Source organism: Kryptolebias marmoratus, linkage group LG17 (assembly GCF_001649575.2).
Source record: "Kryptolebias marmoratus isolate JLee-2015 linkage group LG17, ASM164957v2, whole genome shotgun sequence".
Classification (NCBI taxonomy): domain Eukaryota; kingdom Metazoa; phylum Chordata; class Actinopteri; order Cyprinodontiformes; family Rivulidae; genus Kryptolebias; species Kryptolebias marmoratus.
Window position 1 is genome coordinate 25,009,702 of NC_051446.1, and position 21,656 is coordinate 25,031,357.

Sequence of the window (21,656 nt, forward strand, 5' to 3'; positions counted from 1 at the left end):
GAGCTGAAACTGTGTGTGATCGTTTAAAACATCCTTCAGTTTCTTGTTTAAAAACTGCAAGCTGTTGGTGAAAATGCCTGTTAGCAAAATATCTCTTGAACCACAGAACATGAGAGGATGCACGTCTTCCACTGATTAAGTTCTGGAGTAATTCTGACTTAGAAAACACATAAAATGGCCATAATTCAGTTGTTTTCAGTGTTACTGAAAGTAGCTGTGAGTGATCTTTAAAACATACTGTGAGGGGGAACAGATCCTCCCTGCATGCCTGTCTGCAGCTGATCACATTTTGGAGTCATCCTCATTCACAAAGTTTCTCCAGGAACGTTCTAGTTTGATCTACAAATCATTACCTTTCGGAGTCAGACCTGTTCAAGATGGCTGCCACAGCAAACCCAAAAATAGCTATTTATAATAAATTTTGTAGATATGGACCTATAATTGAATGTGGTAGTAGCTCAGAGTCAGTAGCTCAGTTTTAAACGTTGGCGGGAAAGGCGGCGGGCGATATGCATTCTTTCAAAGAGACACTGCAAACCTTTCAAAACACTTTTATTTTTTTTTATCCTCCGAAAACGAGAAGCTCACAAACAAGTTTTCCTCGGTGAGATTTACCAAAGCAGCTCCCATCACTGCCTTCACCTGCACAGGTAAACAGAACCGTCTGCTTCATTCACCTTGATAGAAAAAATAAAAATAAATTTAAAAAAAAGAAACATGAGCTCCAGGAGAGGAAATCAGCTTTACGAACCCTTCGGTTAACACTCAGGATATAAACGTCTCATGCTTTATTTACACAGAAACGATGGAACCGTTTAACGGACTCGGAGGTTATCCCACGACCCGAGCCGTCGCCGGGGCAACCAGAACCGTCTCCATGCCGACAAGCGGAGGCGACAGGATGTGGGTTCTCATCGAACCCTTTCTGCTTCGTTTTCCCTTAAAGAACCGTTTATTTAAGCAAACCACGACTGACGTGTGATTAAAAACCGGACGGTTTTTTTTTCGAGTTCAGGTCGGGCTCAGGGACGATGAAGATGCTGCAGGTCCTGATGGGGTCCTAAATCAGGTTTTAAAAAGGAGCTGACTCAGGACTGCAGACTCCAAACTCTAAATTTATCATGTTTGTAATTAAATAATAAAATAATTTTATAGTCTGGAGCACCGACAGACAGAAAGAACAAAGATCCACAAATCTAACATTTTCTGTACGTTTTAGAGGAGAAATTAAAAAAATATCCTCAATAAAATCAACTTGTGTTTCATTTAAGCGAATATCAGCAAACAGAAGCAGAAGAGCTTCATGTCTGAGAAGTTTCACTTCAAACAGATTTTCTTACCTAAAAAAGATGTAATGTAGGTCTGATGAAGGTGTGATGAAGGTGTGATGAAGGTGTGATGAAGGTGTGATGAAGGTGTGATGAAGGTGTGATGAAGGTGTGATGAAGGTGTGATGAAGGTCTGATGAAGGTGTGATGAAGGTCTGATGAAGGTCTGATGAAGGACATCAGGTGAAATAAATGAGCCGTAGTGGAGTCCTGAAGCCTGACGCTTTTATTGATCACATCTTTCAGTTTTAATTGTTTCAAACAATAAAAAGAAACAATATTTATGGCAATAAATCAGCTGATTTTACAGATATTGATCTATAATTTGCAGATAACACTATGTTCAAAAAGCCTAAAACCCTGTTTGTGGCGGGTGATAGGCATTCCTTCTTCTCCGATCAGTAATATTTGGAGTCACGAGTTCTGATGTTATTTTGTGGTTTGAGAAACAGGAGCAGCAAAGACTTAAACTAGAATTTAATCTTTTTTAACAACGTTATGTGCTGAAAACCCTACAGCTGCTCGGTATCAACATTTTTGGCATTTTAATCTAAATTTGGCTCCGTTTCGACAGTTTGGCCAACATCAGATTCAAACATTACCCATGAACTCGCGGCTGTAGCGTCAGATTCCACACAAAGAGTCCGTTTCTGCAACAAAACCCTTTTGAAACCATCCGAGTGAGCGTCTGAAAGGAGAGATAAAAATAAAACGCAGATCGGCTACAAGCAGTCATTATTTACGACCCCTTTTCTCACTACATTCTCCTGACTGATTAACGGTTTGGTCTACAAAATGTGAAAAAATAAAATCAAACACAGCAATCAGACACTCCTCCTCTTGTCTGGCAAGCAGCTGAAGAACAAAAGAGGTTTTTTTTTTGTCGCGTAAGACAAAGAAGAGACACGAATCCTCAATGATCGAACTGTTAATTAAAAAGCCCAAACAGGCTCTGCTCTGGAACAGAAACACGCTCCTGGATATCAAAACGCTCCGCTTCACAAACTGTACAAAGTGGAATAAATGTTCTGGAGTTAAAACACGGGAATGGTGCCGGACGGACAGGTGCGAAGGTTAGCCCTGCGATGCCCCTCCTCCTCCTCAGGTGGGTGGGAGGGGTCGTGCATATTCACTGCAGGTGCAGCAGGTGGGATTATGGCTGGAGGAGGAACCGAAGTGAATGCTGACAGCTCCCCCTGCTGGTCAGATGCTGCCACTGCAGCTGCTCAAAGTGTTGAGTTTAAAAGCCTGAGTAGAAAATGGCTGTGCATTAATAATGCTATGAGGCGTCTGTGGCTACCTAACGATACTCGAAAAACCAGGCGTGTCCTCCTTCTCCTGTCTAATTTCTTGCTCTTTTTCATGCATCTTTCAGAACATTTTCAGCCCTGATCCGACGGAAATCATGCTGTTAGGTTTTGGCATGGAGAACTTTCCTCTAAAACTGTTTAAATTTGTTTTGATATGTAAAAAAAAACCAACCCTTACTAATCTTTAGGCTTATATTCATATAGTTCGTAAAAATAATTCAAACAAAAACACGTGGATATCATTTAGCGCTTTTGGGACTAAGAAGAATAAATCTGTTTCTTCCTAAAGTGTGCTGAATATATTGCAAATATACAGTCATATATCCTACAATATAAGCAGGCGCTGAAATAAATACTGTACAACAAGTCCCGGGTGGTTTTAAAGATAACACAGTTCCTTCATAACCCCAATTCTGAGAAAACTGAGACGTTGTTTAAGATGTAAATAAAAATAAACCCATATTTTAATCACACTGAAACGTAGTAAACATTTTAAATGTTGAAACTAAGAAATTTTAAAGATTTTATGGCAGCAACACATCATAAAAGGTGTTCCAGGTCCCGAAACTTTCCCTAAAAATGATGGATGGGAGCAGATGTTGCTCTAAAACCTGGACTAATGCACCCCCATACCATCAGAGAGGCAGGCTGACCTCAGAACAGTTCTCCTCTTTGGTCCAGAGGAGACACATCTGTTCTTTGCCTGATAGAGCTTTAAGCAGCACGGTGAACTGTGTTTACAGAACCAGAACCAGCCTTGACCTTTGACCTCAGAGGTTTCTACAGATGACGGGAGATTCAGAGTCTTCCCAGTTTTACATTCAGGACCTTTATTCTGAAATTGTTCCTCTGTTTTTGGCCCATCTTTACTCCTCTGACTGACCTGCTGATAATTAACCTCCAGCTGTTTCGTACTCGAACCCGTTACTTTTACAGCTTTTCTGATGTGTTGCTGCCGTTAAATTCAAAACGAGTTTTTCCAAATAATGACAGAATGTCTTAGTTTGAACATTTGGTGTTTGCTTTGCTCCACCGTGAATAAAATCACTGCGTTCTGTTTGTGTTTACATTTTAGACAACTTTTTTTCTGAACTGGGGTTGTATATGTTCATTATTTGATCGTACGGTGGATTTACACAGAAGGAGGGGGTTCGAGATCAACGACTGACAGTAAAATGCTTAAAAACATCAACATTCAGGGTCTGCCTGGTGAGTGTCTGAAGATGAGCGGCACACATGTCGGGTGATGATTTAAAAGCCCCAGAAAGCAACTTTGACTTCTTAGTTTTTAACCTCAAAGTAGTAAAAAGCCCTAAAAGAAGCTGTGCTTGATGCAGGCATGCAGAGAAAACAACATTCAGCCAAGAAAGAGAACCGAAGCACGTCACCGGACAGAAGCAAAAGCAACCAGGAAAAAGAAATGTTCAAGTAGAAGAGAAGAAAAAAGGACATCTTTCTCTGTGAGATGCAGTTTCAACTGTTCAGAGGAAGAAGGAGCAACGCCGTTTCAGCTTCATGCCGGCGTCGCTGGAACTTAACGAGCTGAAAGCTGTAATTTCCTGCCTGTGTGTGGAATGTGAACGCATCGCAGCGATGTGACAGGAACGATAAAAGGAGCTGCGATGTAACAGCCCCCCCCCNCCCCCAAAAAAAAAATAAAAAACAAAAATCTGGTGATGTTTTAAAAGTCTTTACAGCGCTTCACATCAGCTCAGATTAAAGTCTGTAAACATGTTTGGTCCCAAACAGAGAATCGAGAGCGAAGCCCTGAAAGAACTGAAGGGGGGAAACAAAAAGGATGCTGGATGTGTGGAGTCCCGTCTGATCCGTCAGCAGCGCCCCCCCCAGGTCTGCTGCCGCTGTTTGTTCACCTCGCTGCAGATCTCTGACCTCACAGCTGTTCTCCCCACCTCCCCGACCGGAGGTGCCGGGTGGGGCGTCGTGGGGTTCGACCCTCACTCCTGCTCCCCCATCAAGCAGAGCTGAATCTGAAATAAAAACCGCCGCAGGGAGACGGCCCGCCGCTCCCGGCGCCCCCCCGTCCTCGCTGCGCCTCACTTCTTCACGGCCTGCCGGTAGCTGTGTCTCTGGCCCTCCTGTCGCGGTTTGCTGCTGCTGCAGCCGCTGGCTCTGCTGCTGCTGCCTCCGTCTCTGGTGCTGCTGGCCTGGCTGGCCTGGCTGCTGTCCTGCAGCGTGGGGCTGGAGTGCGCCCTCTGCAGGCTGCTGTCCTCCAGCAGCAGGGACTCGAACACCGACAGGTCCTCCTCGCCGCTGCGGATCTTCACCCGCAGCAGCATGATGTACGTCCCGTACCGCGTTTTCTGTGGAGCGGCGCAGAAACAGAGGGAGCTTAGAGACGGGCAGTGTCTTACCTGCAGCAGACAGCGGTCAGAATGATCTCCGTTTGGAGAATTAGCTAATGGCTAAGAACAGGAAGCAGTAAATTAAATTAAATATTCTTCAAGTTCTCACAGATGCTTTAAGTATCCGTCAGTTCTGCTGAATACATTTACTGTTGATTATCCCCTACCTCTGTGTCTGTACGCGTTTATCTGTCAGTTAGCAAAATATCTCTCTTGCATGCACTGAAGTCACAGTTCCTCCTAAAACAACAACTGCCGGCTGTAAAACAACAACAACATCGTGCCTTTTTCCCAGGCTTGTTTGTGTCAGAAAAATAACAAAAACAACTGTTTTGTGCAAAAAGGTGTTGAAATGTTTAGCGTTAGCTTAAACTACGGGTAGATGGGAATTCTTTCTAGCTGTTAGAGTGACTCTTATTATAACTGCTCCCTGATTCTTCAAACTGAGATCACTCTGACTGCTGTCTGCTGCAGGTAAGACGCTGCTTGAAGCCTCCCACAGTTACAGAAGCTTCTCTACCTCTCTCTCTCCTGCAGAGTCGTCTGTTCAGCTCACCTCGAAGTCCAGATACTCGTCTCGCTGGCGGTACTCCTCCAGCTCGCGACCTTTGACCTTGCGGTCGGGGGGATACGAGCGCAGCTCAGCCAGCTCAGTGGAGATGGCTCTGAATCGAGCTTCATGCGATCTGATCTGCTCCTCCTGAAAAAAACAGAAATAAGCTCTTCCACCGGATTTTAAACACATATCTGCAGAAAACCAACACGGAGAAGATAAAGACTTTAACTTTTGACCTCTTTTTCTTCTCGCCTGACACCGTGTGTTTTGTTGAATGAACCGCTGAACGGATTTTACTGAAAGTAACTGTTGGACGAACCTGATTCAAGATGGCCGGCGCAGCTAATGAAGCTTAGCAAACACATAAACGGAAACGACTCATTTGATGTAAAACTAACAGCTCACATCAGGTCTTTATTTAAAACTCCGGCTCGCGGGTGGCGGGCGACATGCATTCCTGAAAGAAATGCTAGCTTCCTTTGTTCCGTTTCCTGGTTGAAAAGCTTAGAAAAGATCAGACCTTTATTTGCAGGAAGGGTTCGGGGCGGTTCGGTGGCGTTTTGATTTGCTAAATTAAAATAATTCCTCGAGTATTTGGCTAACTGAGCTGATTCAGTCAGGTGTGTAACTCTCATGTGACTGAGCTCACGTGATATAACGGATCACAGTCCTCCAAGCAGAAACTATAACAGGACTCCCTGTATGTTTGTTCCCACAGGGAGCCAAATTTAGCCTTTTGTGCATCTGTGCTGCAAGGATCAACAAAGACCCAACGCAGGGGGTCCCGGGCTCGGTCCCAGAACAGTACCTCGGACTGCTTCGACATCGACCCCGGCAGCAGCGGCCGGCTGAACTTCTTCTGGGAGCCGATGGCTGCTGGGAACGGAGGAGACGAGAACATGGCCGCCACCGTGTTGATGCGGGTGATCCAGGACTGCATCTGCTCGGCGTTCCTGCCGAGGACGAATCAAACACAGACACGAAAATCACTCATTACCCAAACGAGCACATGGCCGGTTTGTAGCATCACATCAGAGGACAGGGTCTGTTTCAAACGGCCTCGCTTTAATCCCCACGAGATACGAGGAGGAAAGGAGACGGAGAGAGAGAGGTGCGCAGAATCTGGGACAAATATGAGCTGCAACTGGAGCACAGCGCCTGGCCTCCTGGGGGCTGAAGCATGTGGCCAATCACGTGTCACTTCCTGGATCCAGCTCGGCACACCTCCACCGGGTTTACTGACAGCGAACGCATCACCGGCTTCAGTTCGTTCGGTTAAATGTCTTCTGGCTTCAGGTTTTCCACTGAAACAAGTTTGGAAAAAGGATTTTTTTTTTAAACTAATGAACTCTTCAGTAATTGGTTTAAAGTTTCTCGGATGTCGGGGGTTAGAGTTTCAGGGTCCAATTAAATAGTATTAAAAAAGAAATAAGCATTTTCCTCAACCTGGTTTTAAAATTCGACGACCTCAGTGTTAGGAGGAACTTGTGAAGTTTTTTTGGAAAATTAAAAATAATAAAAACACTGAAAGCTCAGATTTTAACATCACTAATAAACAAAAAAAACAACAACCAATCAGCACTTATCAAACACAAAACCGGCTTTAATTCAGTCTGTTTCACACATGTCGAGCGGCGGGCGATATGCATTCCTTCAACAATTGCTGGTTTAATATTTTCAGAATAAAAGTAAAATATGATATGAACTATTACTTCCATATAAGTGATATTAATTTATTTAAAACTCACATTTATTCACATGAATCTTTATCAGTAATAACGTCTAAATACTACTTTAAATGATGGAGCCACAGAATAATCTCCCTTTCTTCCATAAACGACGGTCCAGGGATTCCTGAGCTAAAGACGCTGATAAAAGAAATATTAAAGCTTCTTTCTTTAACCTTTTAGCCCCTAAATGAGCTTTAAAGATACTTGAGGCGTCACTTTTCAGAGACTGGAGCCTTAAAGTTTCCTGCGCCTGATCAGGACCTTCATGGAGGCTCCGAAATGCTTCCTGCAACAGACCGTCTGACCCCGACAGGTCCTTCATCTTCATCATCATCATCAGGGAGTCTGGATCACATGAAGGATGCTTGGCTCCAACCTGACGCAGCAGATGGTTTATTACACACAACCATCTGGAAATGCATTGTTGGAAAGTCAGCAGATGATAGGACGAGCCGCTCGTCTCTCGCTGTTCGTTCCATCAGAGCGATAAAAATCCGTCTCATTGAGCCTGTTTCTGACGATGGAAACCCTTCAGGACACCTGAACGCATCATCTGACATTAAAGGTGAGCGATCGTATCATTGTCTGTGTTCGCTGTTAGCAAAATATCAAAATATAGCACCTAAATGTCAAGTTTTCAGGTTTCTTTTCTTGTCCTCGTGTTTTTTCCTGTCTCAGTCATCATTCACTTCTCCTCAGTCTCTGTTTACCTGTCACACACCTGCTCCTAGCTTTGTAATTGTCTCACCTGTATTACCTCCTGTCCCTAAAACCTGGTCCTGTCCTCTGCTTGTCCCTCTCGTCTTGTGTCTCAGGTTTGGATTTTTGTTTGATTCTTTTATTTTAATAAATTAGTTTTCCTTTTTGAAAACGAGTCTGCGCTCTGGGTTCGCCTCCTCCTCCTCCCATCATGACACTCCGCTGCAGTTTTTAAGAAAACTAAAGATTCATTTGTTGTAGTTTCACAGGTGTGAATAAAAACAACGTTTTAATTTTCCTGGAGAAACTCCTTCCTTTAGGATCTTTAGACTAAAAACAAGGACAGTCCAGTTCTCCGTCCAGCTCCATCTCCAGAACAAACTTTTCTTCCATTTTTGCTCATAAGTGGTTCAAATAAAAACACATAAACAGAAGATTTTACAAGAAAACGCAGCTTCTGACCTTCCACGCCTCATTTCACTCAAAGAATCGTCCCAATAATGAGAAAAACCCTCAAAAGCAGAATAATTTTTCTATAAGTTAAAGAAGCGGATCAGCGTCTGAGCTGCCGTTAAAACGAGAAGACTCACGGCGCCTGGAAGAGGTACACCCTCCAGTCAGCGGTCCGCAGGTAGAAGACGTTGGGTCTCTTGCTGTAATCCGAAGCCTTCATCGCCAGAGAGTGATGGATGGAAACGGCGTTCTTCAGGTCTTCGTCGGAGAGCTGCTTGTCGGGCCGGTACTCGCCCTGAGGAAGAATTATTACCTGAACAGGTTTCCTGCTGCAGAGACAGAAAACTGGAGGAAAGAATCTTACTTTCTGCAGGTAAAGAATGAGCCCTTTCAGGATGGCGTAGAAAGTCTTCCACCCTCTCCTTCCTCTTGGCGCTGCGAGGAGAAGAAAACATGATAAAAAACATTAAAATTAATAAAGTAAAACAACCAACCCTACAAACTGGTAGTAGCTGAGAGTTCTCCTGCTGAGAGAGAGATCATAATTCTGCAAGAGATTGTGTTAAATTCAAGATTTGACCCAAACTGACTGAACTGTGACATTTTTCTCCATAAAATAACGATCTTTGTTTAAGACTTTAGGTGGCGAGCAATATGCACCCCTGTGTTTACTGTAAATGTAAGGCCTAACAGTCCTGAGGTGAAGAGAAATAGAGGGAAACCAGTCGCCTTTATCGGCCGGATCAAACCCTCGTCATATCGTGAAAACGCTCACAGATTAAATTACACTACACCCAGTGAAACACTTGCTTTAATCAGTTAAAGCCATCTCCAGCTGACATCACATGAGGGAATGGGCGGAGCCTAAGATCTATAAATTCGTTCGGGGCTTCTTTTTCTTCTGCTTCATCCTTTAGATCAGGGGTCTGCAATCCTGGTCCTCAGGGCTTCTATCCTGCAGGTTTTCCTTCTTTCTTTACTCCAACACGCCTGATTCAGAGGTTAAATCACCTCTTCATGTTCTGCAGAAGCCTGTTAATCACCCATTGATTCAGATCAGGTGTGTTGGAGCAGAGGAACAGGTAAAACCTGCAGGATGGTGGCCCTGAGGAGCAGGGTTGGAGACCCCTGCTTTAGATGTTGTCTACAGAAGTCCCAGCTCTATTACGCTTAGCTTATGATAAAATAATCACAAAGAACAGTTGTGTCTGAGGGGTGGGAGGCCGAAGACTCCAGGACTTCATGACAGACGTAAAAACAAGCTGCTGCAGCTGTTTGTGTGCAGAAAACCCTGGTCTCGGGCGCGGAGGTGAAAGGAGAATCACCTCAGATGTAACTCGGGGTTTTGCAGAGCGAGTATGTCTCCATTCAGCTGAATGCAATGTTTGAATAAATGTATGATTTGTAATTACTCCTCTGGTCTGGACTTGTTTTGTGTGTCCGTCTTTCCTGCGACATCCAGGGAACGGAGAGAAACACGGGGCAGTGTGGTGATATTCCTCAGAAGGGAGAAAATGCCGTTTCTGAACACTTTGGACTAACTCTCTGCCTTATTAGAATAAATAGTAGCGCCATCCTTCTCCCTCCCCCTGGGGTAACAGGACCGACAGTTCAGGTGTCAGGTGAATGTGGGAACCACTACACTACGAGACCAGTTTTCTCCTTGAGAGATAATAAAAGTTGTATCTTTGAAATCCTGCTTCAGGGTCAGTGAACAGAGGTTTTACTCGTCTGAATTCTCTCGTTCAGTAATTCCTTATAAAAAAGTTAAAACACTGGATCTTTCTTGTGCATTTTCATTCTTTTGAGAGCCGTACTTCTCTTTCCGTCGGAGTCGGCGTGGACTTTGCGGACCAGGAATCCGTTCTTGTAGAGCAGCGCCCCCGTGGGCTTCGTCTCCTCCGAGACCAGCTTCCCGCTGCTGGCCTCCCTCTTCATCGATCTGGACGTATCCGAGTCGCACAGGCTGTCCCCGAGCTCCGAAAACGACTTCCGCAGCTCTTCCTCGTCACTATGGAGACAAAGGAAAGATAAAAAAAACACAAATTCCCATGGTGACGAACACTTAAGTGTCATGCCTCATTTGCAACACGGAGAAGCGCATCATCGCTCATCCTGCCCGTTTGCTCTGAGCGATTTCACCGCCCGCTGCTGGCCCGCGTTTACAGAAACAAAAAAACAAAAAACGAGGACAAAAAAAGGTGACACCATCTATCCTGTTCCAGCTCTGAGGTGGAAAACAGGATCTGAATTAAAACATAAAAAGAAAAAGGGTTTTGCTGCGGTTTGTCAAAATAAAAGCCTCATGAGTGAAACAGGAAGTGCTGTGATGTGCACCCTCTCACCTGCTGAGCCCAAAAAGAACAAATATTAAAGTTATTTAATCTCTTATTTAAGCAGAGAAACCAGAACGTAAAGGCCCACAAACCACCAGTTGATCACCGATATAAATCACTGGCTCGCAAAATTACTAATATATTATATCTTTCAACAAGTTAAGTCTAAAAAGAGTATTTAATTTCATTATTCTGAATGTAAAGAAATCAGATTAAGGTGCGGAAACAACAGAATCAGGAGGAAATATATACACATATTTAAACAAATATTTTATTTTAAATTAAGTTTTGATGTCTTTATTGCGAATAAATGTCTGTTTATGACAAATAATTTCCCGGTTTCAGTTTGAGAGCGCTTTCTTCTTTTATTTTTTTGCTGATTTATTCAACTTTTGCATCTTTTTTTGTGTTTTAAACCAAATACTTTGTCAAAATAAAAAAAAGTTTCACTGTACGAAGGCCAAACTGTGCATCTTTAAAAAAACAAGATAAAACACAGCAATGATAATCCCGTTCTTTTATAAACGATCTCTTATAATCCACTGTTTTTGTTTTTAAGAAGGATTTGTCTCATGGCGAGCGCATCTCCTGGACGAGGAAACAGAAACTCCACTCGTTACCTCACCAGGTGGCACCCAAGCAAAAGTTCAACCTGAAAATAGAAAATGGCCGGGCGCCCCTCCTGAGAACACACGATGAGTAACCAACGAGAACATAACAGCAGTTAACCCCGTGTAGGCCTGGCGGAGAGGAGAGGCGGCGGCGCAGCCAATAGGCACGCAGCCTGTTGCCTGGTAACTGCCGGCCTTTCCTCCATCCGTCCGTCTCCACGCAGACACAAAGAGGAGAACAACACGGCCTCTCCTCCTCGGATGGCACAACGTCAGCGGTGCGAGGGGACGGACGAGGAAGCAAAGAAAAGAAAAACATTTTAAAAAGTCCGTCTATCCGTTCTCCACTCCGGCGCCCCGATCGAGAGGCGGGGCCACACCTGGACAGGTCGCGAGGCCAGTTTAACAAGTGATCAACAAAGACAGGAAAGAAAAGGAAACGTGGAGATAAATGAAGTGAACCGACGTAAATAAAAAAACCTGCTAAAGGCAGAAGAAAAGGAAATCAGGCTGGGTGAAAACAAGCTGAGAGAGGTGCATGCTGGGTAATGTGCGTTGCACGGGTTGTCAGTGGAAACAGATTGGCTGCATTTCACCTGCGACGCTGAGTCAGTGGACCAAATGGCAGAAGCTCTCAAAACACAGCGAAGTGAAAGAAGACAGAACATTTCTTCATTCGGAGGACCGACTCGCCTCAAACGACACATTTAAACATTTAAAATTTAACATAAATTTAACATATTTAGTCTTATACTGTTAGAAAGTCTGTTTATTTCATCTTAAACGGAGCCACATTTGTGAAAAAATCGTCAAATTCTGGTTCGGTGTCATTTATTGGACTGGATGATTGACATCTGAGGAAACAAGACAATTTATCAGTTTCTTTGTTTGACAATCCAAGGCCTCGGTGGCGTGTGGAAGAACCATACGCAGCTACAGAGAGGGACACACACCACTGAGGGACGGCGTCCTGATCGTCAACCAGCATCGGCTGCAAGTCGGAGTAAGATTTATTTTTTGCAATACTTTATTTAAGAGTTTTTAAATTTGTAAAACAATAACACATACACACACATACTCACATACACAAAGAAAAAACATCAATATCCCTTTCCAACCCTCCCCCCCCAAAAAAAATAATATATATATATATAATATTAAATAAAGTAAGATTCAAATATCTATATTTATGATAATAGTAATAATAACAATTATTATAATAAATAAAATAATAATAATAATAATAATAAGTAAGATTTATGACCAGGAAGCGTCGTTTTAGCAAAGAAATAATTGACCAATTGACAAATTTCTTTATATTTTGTGCCATTTTTTACATTAAAGTTAATTTTTAGATGTTAGATTTACATACAATGAACATGAATAAATCTTGCAACAAACCCAAACGTAATATTTTTACGTTTAGTAAACATATTTCTCGCCTGTGCTGAAAGGGGAAAAGCAGAGGCTAATGTCTGTTTAATTACCTTTAAATCAGACAGCAGCTGAGCAGAATCGTCCAGGCGATAACTCTCAGTTCAGTCTGAGGTCCAACATCGTGGCTCTGGACGGATTGTGTTCAGACAACCAAACGCCTGCGGTTAAAAGGAGGCCCAGACCGTCTCGGTGGTCCGACGGTGGTTTTCATCGTGCACTGAGGCTGTTAGACCTGTATTTAGCTCTGTCCGAATGCAACATCTGAATCAGGCCTCAAAAATTCATATTAGCACGCTAACTGATATTAGCTAACAGCTCTGTCAACTTCACTGATAATGAGCTGAAAGTTTGCCTGGGAGTAGCTGAGAGTCATCCCCAACACGTGCTCCGAACACTGACTGATCTGAGATCTGTTTTTATAAACTTTAACGTTTGATGTCAACTCTGTCTGTCTGTTAGCAAAATATCTCAAGAACCAGCAGACAGGTTTGGATGAAACTCTCAGAAAGAGCTGATCACTCTTTTGGAGTAAACCTGATTAAAGATGGATGCCACAGCTGTGGTAGTAGCTGAGAGTCATCCTGAAGACGCTCTGAGTGCTGACAGATCATACACAGTGAGGTAAGACGATCTCAGGTTAAATCAGTCCCTCCAGGATTTCACGGGCATTTTCCTAAAAGTTGCAATTTTTTTTTTACTAAAATCAATAAAAAACCATAACTTTTAATCTATAAACCAAAAATACTTCCTAGTTTTGTAAGATAATTCCCAACAAACATTGACATTCTCAAAAGGTGCTTTATTTGAGAACTTTGATAGCTTCTAAACTGACATTCATGAGCATTTCTGGATTGTCCCTGGTCTGCAGCTCTCCTCACATGTTTTGCAGACACAAAGTGTTTGTCGATGCGTTTATGTTCCATGATTACACTGCAGGACGTGCAAAACAGCTGCAGCTGGGGAGGAAACTGGTTTGCTGAAATCTTTGTGGGCAAATGTGAAGCATTAGCGCACATTTTGGCTTCGGTCGCTGCTCCTGCACGCTCCCGGCATTCTGATGTTAACAGGAAGTGACGTCACGTGTCTTCTTCCTGAGTTATTTGGGATTATTTTGTATTCCACACTACACAAACCCACAAAGAAGAGACTAGACCGCAGAAACGGTGGCGAATCCCATTAGAAACAATAAATATTGGGTTAAAGTTGCGGGAAAGTTGCGGTGTTTTGGGCAAAGTTGCAAAAAGTTGCGATTTCACAGCGTTTGCTTGATTTTGCGTTAATAGTTGCAACATCGCAAAATCCTGGAGGGTCTGACTAAATGGGCTGAAAGGTGGCGGGCGATATGCATTCCTTCAAAGAATGCTCGGCCGTTAATTAGAGAACGCCCCCAGCCTCAAAGACTTTCCTTTCTCTGCCATTTTTAATCCCATGTTTGCCGTGCACCCCTGCAGCTGGACCTGCCCCTCCCTCTGGCCTCCGCCCCCTCCTGGACGTCTGACAAACATGTGGGTACGGCGCTGACAGCGGCTGCGCGTGGGCGTGTTCAGAGCAGAGACACACATCTGCAGAAAGCCTCCACCTGTAGCACGACGTACGGCTTCACGTACGGCTTGTGTTCGTCTTATCAGAGCAGATTGTTTCAGCATCACACCTCCATCACAAGTCTCGCTTTTTAAGCCTCGAGCTGGAAGTAAACCAGCTCTGAGACGACCTATAAATGGAAAAGAACTGAACTGGACTGTGATCACAAACAGAAATCAATGAGCACAAGAAAAAGCAGCTATTGTGAAGTTTAATCCGTCACCGAGAGTCAGTCAGTAAGTTAAAAATAAGAGTTTCTGGGTGATGAAATACGTGCAGACACGAGTATTTACAACCACGATTCAAACAAATCTAAATAAAAACAGAATGCAATGGTTTGCAAATCTTTTTAACCCATATTTTCATAGAAACTGGAGTACTTTAAGGAAACAAATCAGGTTATTTTGAATCTGACGGCAGCAGCTCGTCTCTTTAAAGTTGTTTGATGTTTGCCTCTGTGCAGCTTCTCCTCTTCCTCTACCATCAGTCCTGGAGGGTTTCTGCTCTGGAGAGGATTCTGGATGTTCAATGGATGCTGTCTGAACCGTCTTGCAGAAATATGTGAGAGCTTCCTGCTAATGGAGCCTTTCCAGGGGCACTAATGCACCCACATACCATCAGAGAGGCAGGCTTTGATAACAAGCTGCATTCATTTAGGAGTAAAACAACTCTATTATTTCTGGCGAGTTTGACAGCCTGGAGAACCTCTGCCCATCTTTACTTCTGACAGATTCAGCCTCTAAAATGTTCTTTTTATCCTCAGTCCTCTTACTGATATGTTGCCAATTAACCCGATTAGTTGCAAAATGTTCCTCCAGCTGTTTCTTATTCGTGCCCGTTACTTTTACAGCCTTTTGGCCCAATTTTTCTTAGAGGATTTGCTGCCATAAAATTCAAACCCAGCTGTTGTTTTCCCTAATAATTGTGCATTTTATTAGTTTCAACATTTGATACGTTTAGTGTGTTGAGCTGTGAATAAAATCTGAGCTGCGGATTCTCCTTTTTTTGTAAAACTGACATCATTTCTGATCAGTCGCAGTGTTTAAACAGCTGCCTGTGTGTCAGCGGAGATGTTTGAACTCGATCTGCTCCTCTGACCACTTTTATTCGGCAGCTTTGGGAGCGCCGCTGCTGCCGAAGCTATTTTTGGAAAGCCGGTGGGTGGCTGCGGTCGCACCTTTGCACAGGATGCAGGTGAGGAGCCGTTTGAAGCGGGGTTGCTCTCGCTCCCTCAGCTCTGCCTTTTGGAAACCAGCATTCTCACAAACAAACACACGGGTGTGTTAATCGTGTGTATCTGTTGCTCCGTGCGTGTTTGCAGCCGAGGGAACGCGGAGAGGAAAGAGCAATGCGGTAGCTATGGAGTCGTAACCATGGTGCCGTCTCTATGGCAACAAAGCTCGGAAAGCTAGTGACTTAATTGGCATCTCCGAGGTGCTCTGAAGCTGCGATCCAGAATAGCAACCCTTGACACACTAATGTTTCCTTCAAACGCCAGACAACAAACACATCATTATTAGCAAGCAAACAAGTGATTCAATCCCCTCATTGTTCCCTCTGAGTGTGACACAAAATCTGAACCACAACAGACGAATATAACGCTTCAGATGACTTACAGAGTCCACTGCAGCTTCTGGTTCTTGATTGAGTTGTAGAGCGCCTGCAGAGGGGAAGAAGGAAAGCACAGATTAGATCAGGAATCCCACAACACTTGTTGACAGATTTATTGTGATTTTCTGATTCTGATGCGCTCTGAACAAGCTGGCTTCATTCGATTAACTGCGCGCAGAAAAATGTAATCCGTTTTCTGGCGACTCGAGCTGCCCTTTGCATCAGGCGGAGATCGTTCGCGCCGCCACGCCATCCATCAATCATCCAATCAGCCGGATGCTGTCAGTAACAAAGCCATTTTACAGCGAGCACATGGCCTGTCGGTCCTGAGACGAGCTGATCCGTCAGACAATCACCGGGAACCTGAATCCCATCGGAAAGCTGCAGGATGACAGATTTCACCCCAGAGTTTTTTATTCTGCTTCGCTTTAATAAATACAGTTAAATCCACGATTCCTGGACTTCGAGTTCCTGTCTGGAACTGAAGCCAGCGAGACCTGGTTTACAGGAGCGGCCATTTTGGATTTCTGGAACCAGAGTCTGCTCACAAGGTTTTAAGTCTCACCTAATTTTCTACAGTTTTTTAATTTGGATTTAATGTATTAATGCTGAGTCAGCATTCACAGGATTGTTTTCCTGTTTGTTATTTTTTTCATTATGTCTTTTTGCAGTTTAACTATTTTAGCCATTTATGTTTCATTAAATTTTTTTATATTTAACACATAAACACACTGAGATCTCTGTTTTCATCTTCTTATGCTGCTAGCCTTTCGCTACATTTAGCTTTTAGCTCCCATTCTGCAACTTTTAGCAGCTTGCTAACCCTTTTGTTGCTTTTAGCTAGCCTTTTGCTATTTTTGCTGTTAGATAACCTTTTGCTACATTAAGCTTTCAGCTACTGTTTTGTTACTTTTAGCTGTTGTTTTGCTACTGTTAGCCATTAGCATTTTGCTTCTGGGCTGTAAAGTGGCTCATAAATAAAGCTTGATTGGTTCATTTTAGCTTTCAGCTCGTGTTCTGCTGCTTTTAGCTCTAACAACTCAGTGTTCACGTTGTATTTTTGCAGAAAATGGGATTCTTCCAGTCGGTTTTCTCGCCTCTCATTCTAAATTATTTGATCCCATTAAAACGCAGCTGAGTTTTAACGAGGGAGACGGTCTGTAACGGTCTCTGGGTCCGCAGCTGAATGTACGGTAATATAAGAGATCTGCTGCAGAGGACCGAGGGGGACGGAGGACAGCAGGAAGCCGTCAGGATGGAGCCAGCTGATGGGCGGATGTGACAGCTGAAGTGATGAAGAGGACCCTTACGGGCATTTCATCACCGCCTCCTTCACCTTTAAATCCCCCGAAGACCAACGGACCGTTCACGCTCATTACTCACAGTTTTCACGGTAAAAGCTGCTGCCGCGGCTGTGACTTTTAATCAAATAAAACTGGATTCATAATCATGTTCACCTCCAGCCTTTCTTTTCTTTGAAACCCGACCTAATCAGAACCTCATCCTGAGCATCATGAATATTAATGCTCATCCAGCAGAGATCATTACAGACTTAGCTCTGTTTCATCCTCTTTACTGTAAAACCTCAGACTGGATGCTCTCATAAATTTTAAAATCCGAATGAGCCCGAAATACCGATGAGCTTTCAAAAGGAGAGAACAAACTGCTTCTGTCGACATCAAATATTGATGGCGATTTGTTTCTGTAAGCACCCTAAAGGAAGTTTATTATGTACATCTCAGAAAAACTAAAGCAAAAGAATTAAAAACTCTGAGGGGGAGTTTTAAAGTTTGAATCTTTCATAGCAGCTCGACGTGGGGAGAAGGTCCAGTCTGATGGACTGAAGGTTTTTCTGTTTAATGCTGGAGATCACTGATTGGCTGTGACGTTAAATGATAATTTACCTGACAGACCATAATACTTAGACACCTAAGAAGAAGGCGGGAGCGTTGCCAAGAGGATAAGAACCCGAACATGGTGCTCCACGAATCCAACAACAGATACCATTACCGGATTCCTTGACCCAATCAGAAGCAGGATGACTTCCTGTTTTTCACCAATGTGGGGGATGTAGTTTAACTGTGTGGGAGCCGTTTACCTTTATTAGGTTCTGAATGGAAATGGCAACACAAATGGACATAAATGACTTATAAGCCAAATGAAGATCTGCGTAGTGAATTTTGGTTGAGCGCAAGCATAACCAAAGCCCACAAGAACAACAGCAACCAGTAAGGAGCCTGAAATAGAAGATTTTAGCCGCTACAATATGAATCGGCCATAGCTGACTGTTGAAACCTGAGAAAAAAGTAAGTAAAAGTCCTCTTCAAGCAGAGTTTCATGGTTTAGTTGGAGTATTTCAGCTGTTATGGAGACACTGACTGGTCCTTCTTCACCAAAAACATCCTGTTCAGTCGATTCCCTCACTTTAAAACGTCGCCCGCGTTCTGTATTTACTGTCTTTTTCACTTTAAAGCTGCAGGGTTTCTACGGTAACGTGTTGATTGACACCTCGTTTGACCAATCAGGTCGATACATGAGCTCTAATCCTAGTTACCAGAACAATAAACTGGACTGAACTGCCAAAAAGATTTAAATTGTTACCTTTACAAAGACACCGAGGATTTGCATGAACTCCAGGTGGTTCAAGAGCAGCATCTGATTCATTTTGGCTTTTTTGCATTTTTTAAAATAAAAGCCTGAATCCTGTTTTAGTCTCCAGGATTAGATTCAGATAACAGTCAGCTCCTCCAGCTGTTAGTCCGGTCTGATTATTCACCTTCTTGTAGAAGGTTAGCAGCTCGGCTCGGACTAATCTCTGGGTATTTTCAGCAGGACAGAGACTGAACACAAGGATCAGAAAATCCAAGTTTCAAGTCCTTTCTTTTTTCTTTTGTAGCTGTGAGAAAAGATGAGCTAACGGCTAGTCTGGCAGGATAAGACCAAAGTGGATCGCTGCCACCTTAAAACCTTAAAACCTTAAAACGTTTTGTCGCCACCAGTTTGTTTGTCTGAACGGATATTATTGAATTATTGAATCAAGATGGCCGCCACAGCAAAGCAATCTTACAATAATTCACAGATATTGAGCTGAAATTTGGTGCGGTAGTAGCTGAGAGTCATCCCCAACATATCGCAACGTGGTTGGGTCCTTAATTTAACCAGAGCTCTGAGGTTGTTTGCAGGCACCAATTGCAGCAGCAGCTAGCTGTAGCACGTCCGGGGGCAGTTCCTGCAGGAATGTTTTTATGTTTGCAAAAGAGACAGCATGCATAAAGGTTTCTATAGCAGCGTTCACATAAACCAGGGTAACGTTTCTGAGACGGCAGCGATCCGTTTTTTGTCTTGGCCTCACTCTGACGAGCCGTTAGCTTCCTAATCGGATCAGAACCAAACTCTGTTTTCTCCAAACGGACTCATCTACAACAGGTAAGACATTAAAGCACGCTGTCATGAAGAACGGTCGCAAAACAAATTCACAAACGACGGTTAACCATAAATTCAGAAACAAAATAGGCACGATTTTTTTTTTTCTCCTGTTGATACGAAACGTGTCCTTAAATTAAGGATTGGTGAGGAAAAACACCTACCGGGTGTGTTTGTTTACCTACGGAAACAGCCGAAGTCAAACCTGATGTATTAAATTCACGCTCAGATACATGAAGTAAAGTATGTAGATGAAAGTATTTTGTTTACATTGAGTGCAGACCTGCATTTCAGAATATATCTGGACTGCTGAACTCAAACCGAATCATTTGATAACCTTATTTTATGTTTGAGTTCATACTTTGCAATGAGAGCCTTTAACAGAACCCCACTTCAAAAAAACCTGAGCTATCCCTTTAATCCCTCTCGAGCAGAGAGGCGACGGCGGCCATTAGCAGGTTTCCCTGACGATGAGTTAAAGATGTGATGAAGACAACAAACGAGTTAACGAGCGGTCAGGTTTTTGCTCCTGGCTGCGTTCGTTCGTCTGAACCCTCAGCAAGTTTTTATCCAAACTTTCAGGAAGTAATCCCCGGATGGACATCTACAAGCGTTCAACTGTACGATTCAAGATGGCCGCCACGACACAAAAATGGCTCCAACTCAGCCGATCACACAGGTACAGGGCTACAATTTGGTGTGGAAGTAGCTGAGAGTCATCCCCATCACATGGTTTGAGAACACGGTTTGCCTGTTAGCAAAATATCTCACAAACCGCTGATTTTGGCAAAACGTTCAGAAAGTAAACACTGATTAAACATCTACAACTGATTAGCTTCTGGAGTCAAACCAATTCAAGATGGCTGCCACAGCTAGTTGGTCTTAGTTTTACAGATCTTGAGCTGAACGTTGGTGTGGTAGTAGCTGAGAGTCGTCCTCAACACGAACTCCAACTTTCATGGTTCGATCCTAACGGTTAAAACTGCGTTTATCAACAACCCCTGGCATGAAAGGTGGCGGGTGATATGCATTCCCTCAAGGACCTTTTAATTACATCCCATAATAATCAGTTAAACGACATGATTTTAAAATGAGGACACTTTTCTGTACCTTCCTCCTCTTTCTGGCCTGCGGGTGGTTCTGCCCGTCCTGAGCTTTGCCCAGCAGGTCCGGAAACACGAGTGGTTTGAGCGAGCGTGAGCGCGGGGTTCTGGGATAGCGGAACGGGTCCATCATCCGGAAGTCCCGCCCGTAGCGTACAGTGCAGAGGGAGCGCGAGCGGAGGCGCCCCGCCGAGTGCAGGCTGTTGACGCCGATCATGTTCGGAGAGCAGTGACTACACAGCTGAGCCCAAAGATCGCCGATGGTTGAGTCTTTACGAGTTCGAAGGGTGGAAGAAGACGGCTGAGGGTGGAGGGGCTCCGGCTGTCTGAGCGATCAGCAGAGATCAAACCACGACAGTGTCATCGCTCAGCAGGCAGCACACCTGATGCTGAATTATTGATCACACACATGTATTATACATCCTCCGGGTGGGCCGGCAACTTTTTATTCTCTCCTCCGCTGAAGAAAAACCAGGCTGCTGGATAAATCCGCTGAAGAACACGCTCGCAGATGGCAGAGGTGTGAACGGACAGCCAGCATGAAACAGATGGGTGTGAAATGTGGAAATGGAGAGAGAAAAGACACACGAGGTTGTGCAACAAAGCTCTTTTATGCTTATATAAATGTAAGAACAGGAAAAGGGAGACGAGGGGGTGGGAGGCATGGATGGACACCCTCGGACTTCGGAGCAGGGACTCCAAAGAGTCGCCGCGGTTTCGTCACAATCCCACGGAAATAAACGGGAATGTTCAGGAGAAAAAGAAAAATGGATCCCTGCAGTTTCACAGAGTTGATTGTCAGATTCTCTGCTTCACTTCTTCCTCCGGCTCTCTGTCCGCGAGTAGAGATCCGCTGACATCTTTTTATCCCCTTCGTCTTTCTTTCTTCCTCACACACACACACACACACACACACACTCTCTCTCTCTCTCCGCTCCGGTTTATCTCGTCCCACAGTCAGCGGGGGTGTTTGAGGGAAAAAACGCTCCGATGTCTCTCATCCCTGCCTCGTCTTTGTTTGTTGATTCCTCCTTTTGTTGTTGTTTTTTTTTAATCCAATTCCTCTCTACTCCCTGCCGTCGCTGCTGCTGCTGCTGAGGAGGAGGAGGAGGAGG

The 21,656-nt window shown here is 43.9% G+C and overlaps 1 protein-coding gene across 2 annotated transcripts in view; it reads right to left on the bottom strand.

Moving 5' to 3' along the window:
• Positions 1 to 1,531: 1,531 nt before the first annotated feature.
• LOC108250659 (PH and SEC7 domain-containing protein 1-like) overlaps positions 1,532 to 21,656 on the bottom strand; it is a 40,788-nt gene continuing 20,663 nt past the window's right edge. For both annotated transcript variants that reach the window (XM_037980913.1, XM_037980914.1), the window contains 7 exons: positions 16,021 to 16,064; positions 10,257 to 10,450; positions 8,804 to 8,874; positions 8,577 to 8,734; positions 6,366 to 6,510; positions 5,558 to 5,701; positions 1,532 to 4,959 (listed from right to left, as the gene is read on the bottom strand). In XM_037980913.1, the coding sequence (XP_037836841.1) occupies positions 4,693 to 4,959; positions 5,558 to 5,701; positions 6,366 to 6,510; positions 8,577 to 8,734; positions 8,804 to 8,874; positions 10,257 to 10,450; positions 16,021 to 16,064 (1,023 nt within the window). In that variant the 3' untranslated portion in view covers positions 1,532 to 4,692. The remainder of the gene's footprint in view (positions 4,960 to 5,557; positions 5,702 to 6,365; positions 6,511 to 8,576; positions 8,735 to 8,803; positions 8,875 to 10,256; positions 10,451 to 16,020; positions 16,065 to 21,656) is intronic.